General features: G+C 35.1%; 1 protein-coding gene and 1 long non-coding RNA gene across 7 annotated transcripts in view; one reads left to right on the top strand and one right to left on the bottom strand.

The window, feature by feature from the left end:
* LOC107785758 (deSI-like protein At4g17486) overlaps window positions 1-658 on the top strand; it is a 2889-nt gene extending 2231 nt beyond the window's left edge. For both annotated transcript variants that reach the window (XM_016607130.2, XM_016607131.2), the window contains exon 3: window positions 141-658. In XM_016607130.2, coding sequence (XP_016462616.1) covers window positions 141-481 — 341 coding nt within the window. In that variant the 3' untranslated portion in view covers window positions 482-658. The remainder of the gene's footprint in view (window positions 1-140) is intronic.
* Window positions 1-9829, bottom strand: part of LOC107785759 (uncharacterized) — a 10489-nt gene extending 660 nt beyond the window's left edge. The window contains exons 1-6 of one of the 5 annotated variants that reach the window (XR_012693873.1): window positions 9586-9829; window positions 3049-9222; window positions 2885-2957; window positions 2176-2322; window positions 1916-2042; window positions 1-647 (exon numbers count right to left, since the gene is read on the bottom strand). The exon at window positions 1-647 is cut by the window's left edge and continues 660 nt beyond it. This is a non-coding gene — a long non-coding RNA (uncharacterized LOC107785759). Of the gene's footprint in view, window positions 648-1539; window positions 1747-1915; window positions 2043-2175; window positions 2958-3048; window positions 9223-9585 lie in introns of those variants that run through there. The other 4 variants (XR_001647956.2, XR_001647958.2, XR_001647960.2 and 1 more) reach the window with 4 other exon arrangements.
* Between the last annotated feature and the right edge of the window lie 3406 nt (window positions 9830-13235).

Below are 13235 nucleotides of genomic sequence, written 5' to 3'. Positions count from 1 at the left end.
CTCAGGGCATTATTTTGTGCAGCCATTGAACTAATATTCCGCATTTAATTCTACGGGTTAATGGTTCTTAAGTTTGAAATTTTATGTTGTCCAACTTGCTGGTATGAGAAATTTAATAACTTTAGTAATTGTTGGTGTAGGTTTCTTTTGCCATTGTATCATTCCAATGAGCTTAAAGTCTACTAAAGTTCGGCATCATCGGATGGAGGACAAGGTAAGTGAAGGGGACAGCAAGAAACCTCAGAGCAGCTCGAATAGTCAGACTCCCACTTCAAATCCATTGCCAGTTTCTTCGCAATCTCCTCCAATTGCCAAATCCACAAGTAATAAAAGCAAAAGCTCGCTGCCTCCATCTTCGCCATTGATATCAGATTCAACGTTGCCGTCGTCGCAATCTCCTCCGATTGCCAAATCCACGAGTAATAAAAGCACAAGACCGCAACCTCCATCTTCGTTGATATCAGAATCAAGTTCATCATAGAATTCCTTGATGCAGCATGGCCATGCTTTATTTGATTCACCAGTGATTCTTTTGCTCGTTGCTTCAAAATGGAGTGATTACAACCACTCGAGAAGCTTCACAAATTTTGTATCCAAAAATGCTTTCAATTAACTGGGATCGACCTTTCTTTGTGCAGTGAAACTGACTGTTGTTTAACAGATAGCTAACCCAATTTTAGAGTGAAGTGAAACTTAATCTAAAAATATGCAGCAACAAAAAACTAGCATAATAACCTTTTATCTACTAATAGGCTTATTATGATCATTTTAAAGTTAGTTAAACTATGACACTGAACATGAATTGAGCAGAATAAATATAGAAACATATAGTGCCAATCCAACTAATATAGAAGTAAGACATAATTGATTGATTAACTACTCGACCATTTATGCACTTGATTATCTTGGGGACAGTGCACGACACGCTTGAAATGAAGGGTTGGAGGGAAAAAAAACAAAAGTGTTATAGTATGAGATCGAAGCCTGGGAATATTATGTGCTTTTCCTTTTAGAGAGCCATTATTTCTTTTTCAGCACCTTTGGACAAATCAGACCACTTTTTTCTTTTGATTTTTCCAAATCCGTCACATTTGTCTCCCAAACTTTATCGTGATGAACCAACTTTTAGTCCTAAAGGCTGATACTATACCTGAGAGGTGACCATAAATTGACCAAAAGACAACAGTAATCACTGTATTACAAAATTCCAACCAAACTTTTCGTGATGATATTCCATTCATCATACCCTCTTATCTTATATGTTGAAATTTTCTCGCATGGTACTATACACATGGGTATCTCGCTTAGAAGTTAGGTTCAATTGAACCCATAACTTTCGCTCATACTACCCCGTAGTTTTACCTAAAAATCATGAAATATGTTAAATAATAAATTTTGAACCCATTAAATTAGATGAGAATTTGGTAGAATTGCGAATCTAACCTATAAAATTTAAATTCTGGATCCGCCGCTGGTACTATAAGCATGTAATGAACAAAAAGAAAGGAAAAGAGGACAAAAGCTATTAATGGAAATGAATGAAGTCCAAGATTAATGACTCTGCTTCTCCTCAGATATTCCTATTGAAAACGGATAAAGAAACATCACAAGATCTAAATTATTTACAAGGAAAGGATGCACAACACTGTAAAAGCAACAAAAGTAAATGACTAGCACTCAAAAGGAAGAGCGTGGAGAGGGGAGTTTTCTAATTACAATATACAGGCGACGATGAACCAGAAAACCCTGCAGAGGGTGATAATATATCAACAATGACTAGATCAACTCAAATTTTCATTAAATGTACAAGTGTAAAAATTTGCTGTAAAGCAGAATTGATGAATAGGGAGCAATGACACTAGCACAGAAGATGAAAATGTAAAAAGAGAGCATCCGCCAAATAGCATACACTGACCTGTCAGGGACCGGTAACTTAAATGGGAACCCATAGCAGGTTAACTGACTTAAATATGGTACCATACCAGCTTAGCTGAACCTCATTTTTTGACTTAAATATGGTATCATGTATTTGCAGGAGTCTCCTGCCAGTAAAAATATGCTTTATCAGTTTCAATGAATAATTTCAATTCACTTCTGCGCTATGCAAGAATATGAAGATATTCAAACCCCCAGGTGACAAGGAAACTATTGATCAGCATTGTTGAGCAACCATACCGATTGGGGATCCAGCTAAACAGGCTTTGTTCCAAATACGATGGAAGATGCCGCTTATCAGTATCCAGCCTTCTTTCTGATGGTACATTAACAACTTGATAACATTGACCTAGCAGTGCAGCTGGCTTCTATTTCCATTCAGTTTTTCTACCATCCAGTAACATGGGCTTCCCATATGTCAAGTCAGAAACACAAAAGAACATTTGTACAAGGATGTACTCTACATTCTCAAAATTTATTACGTAGTTGGTATATACTCTTCACACAAGTTGCTCTGACACGGGTGCGGATCATTTGAGATGCAAAGTTTAAGCTAGCGTTTGGACATAGATTGAGTTGAAACTTGAAAAAATAATTTTTGAAGTAGTTTTGAAAAATAATTTTTGGAAGTTGAAATTATGTTTGGACATGCATTTTATTTGAAAAAAAATTGAAGTTTTGTGAGTAGGAACTTGATTTTCAACCAAAATCTACCATAAACTAGATTTTGAAAACTTGAAAAATATTTTCAGAAATTTTTCAAAAACAAATCACTAATCTATGGACGAACAATGTTTTCAAAATTTTTTTGAAAAAAACTTGCCAAAATGTATGGCCAAATGAGGGCTAACATTCGGGAATACAGATCCTAGAATCAATACGGGTGCGAGGATCCGACTAAAAATAATTCAAAAAATAAAAATATCCCTAAATTATGAGAAATACTTACATAGCTTGTAAACAGTGAATTTCTTTTTTTCCCTCAAGTTGTAGGCGTGATTTTCTTCCATTCTCGAATTCTCCTACAAGTTACACAAAGTATATAAAACATAATAGATATCACATAACTACATAAGTAAAAGAGTTAGATATATAAAGATGAGGAAAATATACCTTTTGAGGCTTTTACTGGTTTGTCGAAGAACTTGACACGAACATAGAGAATAAAAGACGTAATTATCATTCCTCTCCCAAGTCACAAATTATAAAGAGTTAGTCATTCTCATTAAGTCAATCAAATAAGTATGAGCACCAAAAAGGCAAAAATAAACTACAATTGCAACCACCATTTTCCCGAACAAAGTTACATTAACGTTGAACTACATAAACCAATAAAAAGTAGGAAAATATAACTATAAAGTTTTAGCATTTGAAAAATAACATTTAGCATTCTTCCTCAATATTTTCAAGATCAATTTCTTGCATATACTCAACCTCTTCTTCAAAGATGACTCCTTTTAGTTGAGGTTCATCTATTGATAAGTCAACTAGATCATCGATGGCTTCATCAACATCAAAACGAACTCCACCTAAAGCAACATTAAAATGATTTAAAATATAAAATCAAGAGAACATAGATTATAGACATACCCACATTCCAATACTTGCTTGGCCACTTATATATTTTTCTTTTTGACGAGAAAGCAAGTGAAGATTGTAGTGCACAAAAATTAGATCTTCGGCTCTTAAAGTCTCTAACTAGTTTTTTTTGATGATATGGATCAACGAATAGGTGATCCAATTCCTTTTTGCAATAAGGAGAAGAAGTCGGTTGTAAAAGCAATTTGTAAGACAAGCTTGGCAAAAGTGGAGCATTTACACCAAGCCCACCAAGATAGAGGCACCTCATACATCATAGCCTCATCCACATGAGGTTCACTAAAAAAACACTCCCACTTGCGAATGCTCCATACTCCAAAGACGCAGATCACTTGGATCTTTGGAAGCATTTAACCCTATTTAAGGAAATGTTTCTATCCTCATTGGGAGCAAACCTTTGAACCCCATTGCCTTTTCTAAGCCATGATTCGTGGTAGTATTTTGGTACCAATGAATGTGCCATACAATGTAAAGGAATGCTACTCCTAGCAGCAAGAATTTCTTGAATTGTATCAAGAAAGTCCGATTGCCCGATAATAAGTTCATTTCCCTCTTGCTCAAAGATAATTGCCTTCACCTTTTCGATCATTGCATCCCGCATATCATAAACAAGATGCAACTTTGGAGCATCAAGATTGGCACTTCTAAGCATAGACACAATTGGTTCCGTAAACTTTAAAAGTACTCAATCTTATCCCACCATCCGTCATTCATTACAAGTGATTTTATTTCATTCATTTTAGCTTCAATCAATTTATCTCCCTTATAATTTCTCCAATTATCATCCATCACCATTCTTTCTGATGATGCTTTCACTTAATGAACACGACTAGCCATGACAACATGAGATGCAATTCTCGTTTCGGCAACTTTCAACAAAGACAACGCCAAATGCTTTTGGAAAAGAGCATGAGCCATATCATGATTCAACACAAAAAGTTTCAAGCTACTCACTTCACCAATCAAATCTAAAATCCATTTGTAATTTACAAATTGAATTGATTTTTCGGAAGGTTGGCACATACTTTTTTTTAGTGCAAGGTTCAAACAATAAATAACATATGGTGTCCCAAATATATGTGAAAATGTTTGCTCAACCGTAGAACCGGCAAGCTTCATATTACTTGCATTATCGGTGATAACTTGAACAACTTTACTTGCACCAACCTCTTCAATTGATTTAATGTTGTTCAAGTAATCGGTGCACTCTATTTCTGGGATATTACATTTGTGTGGTGGTTGTTTCAGTTGCTGCTCCCACTAAAGCTTTTACTGTCTTTTGCATGGTTAAGTCATTCATTTCTTCCAGGATTTAGTATAATACGTCTGCGCAATGGTTTCATATGTGGGATGTACATGGTAATCCTAGACTAAACAAGGCTGAAGGAAAATATTTGTTGCATTGCATATAACCTGGATAAATAGTTCTATTTAGGTAATTGTTTAGGGCACATTTTCAGATTTCCCCTACTACTAAAACGAAAAAATGAATGGATGAAGAAATTCAATCTAGAGAATCTCTTACCTTTCCCCAAACATGGAAAACTACGTGTATTGCCCTTGTGCCTTGCTATTAGCCAGTCTTGCTCTTACCTGTGTCAGCATCTTGTACTTGATGCTGTTGCATTTTAGCTTGGTTTGCGTGTCTATACAATAATAGCATCATTTGGCATAATGCATTTTCAGAACCAGGTTTCCTTTTATAGTCGCTTGAGTTATGCTTGAGAATTTTGTGTCCTTGCCTTTCTTGCTTGAACTACTCTTTTTTGTTACAGGAGGGCTTGCTGTTTGGCATTTAGTTGTGGGATAATTACTTTAGACTTCTAATCCATGAGTCTCTGGTCCTATCTTCTATGATGTTTGAAGCAGGACATACAAATTCCAGCGCAGGTGCTGCTGGTTTATGTTTGATGACAGATCATGTGATTAGGAGAATCTTTTTTTTTTTAAAAGGAAGGAAAAGATCAAGTGATGAGGAGATATTCTTCTGTTATATGAGGTGCAAATGTAATGCCTCCCCTTTGAGTTCTGCCGTAGTGTAAAACTAATGAACTCTTAGCATGTTCATTTCTGTTTTAAGTTGATGATGGTAGGTTTTTTCATCATTTCAGCAGATTGTCAGAGGTTTGTTACTGTTCATTTTTTGTTGTAAGTAATGTTCTGACTAGGTTTGGCAGTTGATCAGGAGTTAAATTTAATTTTGGAAATTGTTATGACCTTGCTTTGCTCAAAGACTTGGAAAGTGAAACATAAGGGGTCTCTCTCATGGCTTCTTACAAGTAAAATATCCTGATATACCCTTAACCAGTGAAAAAATCTGATGGTTCTCATCTCAAGGTTTTGAAGAGGTTGGTGCAAGTAATGTTGTTCAAGTTATCACCGATAATGCAAGTAATATGAAGCTTGTCGTTTCACGGTTGAGCAAACTTTTTCACATATATTTTGAACACCATGTGTTGTTCATTGTTTGAACCTTGCATTAAAAAGTATGTGTCAACCTTCCGAAAAATCAACTCAATTTGTAAATTACAAATGGATTTTGGATTTGATTGGTGAAGCTAGTAGCTTGAAATTTTTTGTGTTGAATCATGATATAACTCATGCTCTTTTTCAAAAGCATTCGGCGTTGTCTTTGTTGAAAGTTGCCGAAACGAGATTTGCATCTCATGTTGTCATGACTAGTCATATTCATCAAGTGAAAGTATCATTGAAAAGAATGATGATCGACGATGATTGGAGAAATTATAAGGGAGGTAAAGCGACTGAAGCTAAAACGCGTGAAATAAAATTCCTTGAAATGAATGACAGATGGTGGGATAGGATTGGGTACTTTTTAAAGTTTACGGAATCAATTGTGTCTATGCTTAGAGGTGCCGATCTTGATGCTCCAAAGTTGCATCTTGTCTATGATATGTGGGATACAATGATCGAAAATGTGAAGGCAATAATCTTTGAGAAAGAGGGAAAGGATATTATTATCGGGCAATCGTACTTTTTTGATACAATTCAAGAAATTCTTGCTACTAGGTAGAATAAGAGTAACACTCATTTATATTATATAACACATTCATTGGTACCAAAATACTACGACGAGTCATGACTTAAAAAAGGCCATGAGGTTCGAAGGCTTGCTCCTAACGAGGATAGAGAGATTTCCTAAAATAGGGTTAAATGCTTCCAAAAATACTTTAAATATTCAAATGATCTAAAACAAGCGTCTTTGGAGTATGGAGCATTCGCAAGTGAGAGTGGTTTTATTAGTGATTCTCATGTGGTTGAGGCTATGATGTATGAGAAGCTTGTATCTTGGTGGGCAAACCATGGTGTAAATGCTCCGTTTTTGCAAAGCTTGGCTTACAAATTGCTTTCACAATTGGTTTCTTATTGTTGCTAAAGGAATTGGAGCCCTATTCGTTGATCCATAACATCAAAAGAAATAAGTACGAGACTTCAAGAGCCGAAGATCTAGCTTTTGTGCACTACAATCTTCGCTTGCTTTCTCGTCAAACAGAAAAATATACAAGTGGCCCAAGCACGTATTGGGATGTGAGTATGTCTATAATCTATGTTTTCTTGATTTTATATTTCTTTTATTTTTAAATCATTTTTATTTTAATTTTGCTTTAGGTGGAGATCGTTTTGATGTTGATGAAGCCACCAGTGATCTAGTTGACTTATCAATAGATGAACCTCAACTAGAAGGAGTAATCTTTGAAGAAGAGGTTGAAGACGTGTAAGAAATTGATCTTGAAAATATTGAGGAAGAATGCTAAATATTATTGTTCAAATGCTAAAATTTAATAGTTATACCTTCCTACTTTTTATTAGTTTATATAATTCAATGTTAATATAATTTTGCATGGAGAATGGTGATTGCAATTGTAGTTTATTTTTGTCTTTTTGGTGTTCATGCTTATTTGATTGACTTAATGAGAATGACTAACTCTTTATAATTTGTGACTTGTGAGAGGAATGATAATTACGTCTTTTATTCTCTATGTTCATGTCAAGTTCTTCGACAAAACCAGGAAAAGCCTAAAAGGTATGTTTTCTTTATCTTTATATATCTAACTCTTTTACTTATGTAGTTATGTGATATCTATTATATTTTATATACTTTATGTAACTTGTAGGAGAATCCGAGAATGGAAGGAAATCACTCCTACAACTTGAGAATAAAAAAGAAATTCACACTTTACAAGCTATAGGTAAGTATTCCACAAAATTTCTCATAATTTAGACATATTTTTAAATTTTTATTTTTTTGAGTTTTTTTTAGCTGGATCCCCGAACCCGTGGTGGTTCTAGGATCCGTATCTCCGAACCTTAAAATTTACATCTCAGAGGATCCGACCTCTAAATCCGCACCCGTGTCAAAGCAACTTAGTTGGCAAAGTCCTCCAATTGACACCAGAATGTATGGGAATGCCATTAGGGAGCCAACCAACTCTAAGTCTACCCGTGAACAATGCTGCATTAATCACTATAGTGGCTTCCACTTATAGGTGTTTGTTGCTTGATATCCAGATTCCAGCTCAAAATCTTCAGCCTTTTCTTTTGTCTCCAGAAACACACTTTTATTCTCTTGGTTAATCAAAATGGACCCATGTGTGGCTAAGCCGAAACTACCATGTTCATATCCAATAAAAACTGAAGGAGTCTCTCTAGTTAAGGGTGGTGAGGGTGGGAAGGGTTAGCTCTCTACATTTTATGCTGCAAAAGTGCTCTTACGGATTCTTTACTGAATTGTCCTTTTCTATCGGCATTCCATCATACCTACTCCATTCTGCCGCCAGAAACATCAGACTCATTTCTTTCATCTTGGCCGGATGCCAAGGATGAGTTGATAGGAATGTTAAAATTCAGCTGACTTGACCAAGGTGGTTTCTTAGTCAGTATCAGAAAAGTCTCCTCCGTCCATATCCACAGGGTATTCAAATCCTAGAGACACATCATCTATTGAGATATCATTTGCATCATCTTCATTCAAACCAAACGTGCTAAAATGCTGAAAGAATTTCGTTTTCTGTTTGATGAATCAAACAAGATAAACCCGCTGAACTTCGCGGAGTTAGGTGGTCCAACGTATTTCAGGCAAAAGTAGGAGCTTACGTCAAACCTTTTGGTCACGTGTTAACCGCATGAAGGAGATGATTCATTCTATACCCTTGGCTATATTTGACTAAGACCCAGAGAATATCTCGAAGTGGATATACGAGCATCATGCCGCTTATCTCTTTATTCAAAGGTTTAACTTCTTCACACATTTTTCTTGAAGACTGCTCGCTGCATTTTTTCTAGGTTCTAGATTCCAACATTAAAGTTACTTCAGCTGGTTTTTTCATCTTCATATACAGCCACTCATTAAACTTAATGAAATCATCTAATAATATAAACCCGATTCCCTAATATCAGTTTCCTCTAGACAAACCCATAACCAAACCTCCAACAATAGAATCTTTAATTCTGCTACAATGTCTAGCCATAATTTGGTCGCGAGTCCTCAAATCAACTTCCATTCCCAAATTGAATCAAAAAGACTAGCTTCTTACACTTCTTAACTACTTTCTCACAAATGCCTTGTAACCATATTACAGGATAAATTATCATAAGCATATGTTCCACTTCGGAATTAAGGCTTGTTCATCGTTCCAATATTTGCGAGTACTCTTTTTAGCCTTTTTTTGCCTGGTCATAGACTTGTATGTCAGTATAGGCACAACTGCAATATCTAGAGATTCCATAGTTCTAAACAATCTCTAATTTGAGTTAAAAGTAAATTATTTACTTCGATTGAAATCCGACGGTACAAAACAGAATGAATATAGAGGACTTTAAACTAAAAAGGTATACTAGTACTAGTTTTTGTTGAGCCCTTAATCTTTGAAAGCTAGCTAAATAACCAGCAATAAAATCGAGTAATAAAGCGTGACGAATGTAATAATTTGTAGTTCGTTCAATGCATATAGACTGGACGAAAAGAAGAAGCAAAATCCAAAGCTTAACGAACATTTTGCACAATTAAACATGAAAATTGAGGAAGTGACTGACCTATCGAAGAAACCAATTGGGGCTTCTGAATTTTCCTTCTTTTCATGAATCTCGCAGAGACGGAGGAGATAATAGTGATACGAGGCTTCTAACACACATTTCATTGTATTTTTTCGTCTTCCCGTCTCCCGCCGGGCAGTAGGGCCGGCGACGTCACATGTAGAGTACGTGACGCCTTATAAAAAACGAAAAATAGATAATCGTGCTTATGTGCCATTTCTGAATTTTCTATGAAAAAGTAAGAAATTATGGCAGAAACTTTACCAAAATGCCATATTGGTACATAATGCAACATAATGTAGTAGTAAATTATTTTACATAAATTTTGTTTATAAACTATTTTAAAATTTATTTTTGTAGTATTATTAAGTATTTGAGGAAGAGTTTAAGTTATACACTAAGAGGTCGTTTGGTAGAGTGTGTTAGAGAAAATAATGCATGCATTAGCTTTGTGTATTAGTAATGCTTTGTTTGGTACACTTTTTCCTCCTATGTATAACTAATACAAGCATTAATTATACACTCTATTTGGTATTATTCTATGTATAGCTAATGCATAGAAAATCATGACATTAGCTATACAAAGTCTATTAATACATGCATTAGCATGGCTAAAGACAAAATTATCCTTAAAGTCCCTTAAGTTAAAGACTATGGAGGGCATTTTTGTAAACAATTAAATTTCTTAAAAATTATGCAATGCATTTTAATTTTTAATATACCACACCAAACAATGCATAAGAAATAATCTCTGTATAACTAATGCTTGCATTACTAACCCATGCATTACTAATGCACCTTATTTAGCATTATTCTTATACGCCCTACCAAACGACCCCTAACATTGTAACACTACATATCAAATTATCAAAAAGATATCCATATGTTATTCTTCACAAAATTTGAAATTTTAAAATTAAGACAAGTTACCTTAATAGTGTAGAAATCTTTTAAATCATCAATATATATAAACAACAAAAATTTCTTAGCAATCATAAGGGTGATTGGGTAGCTTTCCTAAGAATTAATTGCTTTGTTACATGGACTAAAAATTGCAGTGAGACACAACATCAGACGGAGTTAGCCCTACGCTTACGGGTTCGGCCGAACCCAGTAGCTTTTGAGCAGACTCTGTATTTATCTTGTGAAATTCATGAAATATATACAAATTATTATTTTAGAACCCACTAACTTAAAAGAGCTAGAATCTCGAACCCATAAACTTAAAATTATGGTTCCGTCTCTGACAACATGACTCCACTCTAAATCAACAGTAATTCAATGAAAATTATAAAAATGATAGAAACATGACACTTGCCTTATAACTTCATTATTTCTCAATGTAGGTTACTGTCTTTGTTTGACTCAAAATACAGATCTTGATTCAACCAATTAGATTTAAATAAAGAAGAGTCAATCTTAGCTAATAATAATATTCAAAAGATAAGGGTTTCAGTTTTATGACAGATAACATGTATATTTGACCGAATGGTAATGAATGTGAGCACAAATAACAGTATTCAACAATCCAAAAAAGTGAAAGATAGCATTAAATAATAATAAATATCAATTATTGGAATTTAAGTAAATAAAAGCGTGTGAGTCACCCGAAAAGGGGTGGGATCCGTGGATATTCTTTCTGACAATGGAGAATCATTGATGAGCCTTAGAACACTCAGGTTATTCTTGGATCAAGTGGAAAAGCTAGACAAAAATCTTAGTAAAAATGGTGTTTTCATATGCTTGTAATATGGTCAGATTCTCTCTATAAAATTAATGTATTTTCTTACAAGTGAATCTCCCTTGTCCCCTATTCTTATGTCTCTTTCTATTTATAGGGGATATATTCCTATAAATCCTAATAGTACAGGTGAAGAGAATATGTGATGACCTTTAGGTCATCACTTGTTTTAGAAACAAATCCTGTGTTCTGATGCCTTAAAACCTCCTTTTTACCTTACCTCGATTTGTGTGCATGGTTCGGACCTATATACAGAAAGCTTTTTATGTGAAAATATGAGAAATAGAAATTTCTAGAGTTATAAGTTAATTTTGGTTGACTTTGGTCAACATTTTGAGCAAACAAACCCGGATCTGTGTTCCGATAATTCCAGGAGGTCCGCATTAAAATATGGGACTTGGGCGTATGCCCGAAAATGAATTCCTAGGTCCCAAGCCTTAGAAATCAATTTTTAAAAGAAATTATTTTGCTGAATTATTTATGAAATAAAGAAAAAAATTAATGTTTGAAACCATTGGTATCAGACCCGTATTTTGGTTCTGGAGTCCGGTACAAACGTGTTAAAGTATTTAAATAATAACTGTGAAATTTAGTGAAAATGGAGTTTATTTGACGTGATTTGGACCTCCGGTTGAAGAGTTATGAACTTTATGTGTTCTTGATGAAAATGATCAGTTTTGAGAGTTTTACATGTTATTTTTATGATTTGATTGCACGAGCAAGTCCGTATGATATTTTTGGGTTAGTGTGCATGTTTGGTTTGGAGTCCCGAGGTCTCGGGTGAGTTTTGGATAGGCCATGGAGTGAAATCTGGACTTAGGAATTGTTGGTATGTTGCAGGTCTGCAGGCTTCGCATTTGCGAAGCCTCGGCTCGCAAATGCGAGAAAGCATCGCAAATGCGATGACCGTCCTGGGCTGCCTTGGTCGCAAATGCGACTGTTCTACCGCAAATGCGATATCGCATTTGCGAAAAGTCCCTCGCAAATGAGAAGGTGACCGGAAATTAAACTGGGTCGCAAATGCGACATTATCTTCGCAATTGCAAAGAGGTCATTTTTCTGAAGGGTTCGCAATTGCGACATCTGTAACCTGCAAATTCATAACTTAGCCGAAAATCTTTCATTTTTCAAACCCTTTCAAAACCAAAACACTCTTGGGCGATTTTTCAAAGACAAGTACTCTTTCAAATCGATTGTAATTTCTAACTCATTTTTATTAATCTTTAACATCTTTTCTTATGATTTCAACTCAAATCAAAGGTTTTCATGGGCGAAAATTGGGTATTTTGGGTAGAACCTAGGTTTTTAAAATTTTGGGGATTTGGACCTCGATTTGAGGTCCGATTTCAAAACAAATTATATATTTGGGTTCGTGGAGGAATGGTAATCGGGTTTTGGTTCGAACCTCGGGTTTTGGTTCGAACCTCGGGTTTTGACCATGTGGGTCTGGGGGCAATTTTTGACTTTTTGGGAAAAACTTTAGAAAACCTATTTTCATGCATTGGGATTTATTTATTTATTTATTGATATAGTTAAGTAACTTGTGGCTAGATACGAGCGGATTGGTGGTGGAATTAAGAGTTAAAGTGATAGTTGAGACTTGAACTGTGTTCGTGGTATCGAGGTAAGTGTTTGGTCTAACCTTAGCTTGAGGGATTAGGAGTTGTGTCCTATTTGCTATGTTATTTGTTGAGTACGACGTATAGGTGTAAGGCCCCGTGAAATTTCTACTCAAAAACTCGAAAGCTCGTAGTACCAAATTAGGAATATGTGTTAGAAATTTGTAAAATAAGCTCGTCGCGGTTCGAACCCTTTTGATCGATCTGTGCATTAAAAAGTTAAGGAATAATGTTTTCCAGAAAAGTGCGTTTCTGCGGTCCATTATACGATCGCATAATAACTATGCAGA

This window comes from Nicotiana tabacum, chromosome 8, assembly GCF_000715075.1.
Source record: "Nicotiana tabacum cultivar K326 chromosome 8, ASM71507v2, whole genome shotgun sequence".
NCBI classification, from domain to species: Eukaryota; Viridiplantae; Streptophyta; class Magnoliopsida; order Solanales; family Solanaceae; genus Nicotiana; species Nicotiana tabacum.
This window is presented reverse-complemented; position numbering and strand designations above follow the sequence as displayed.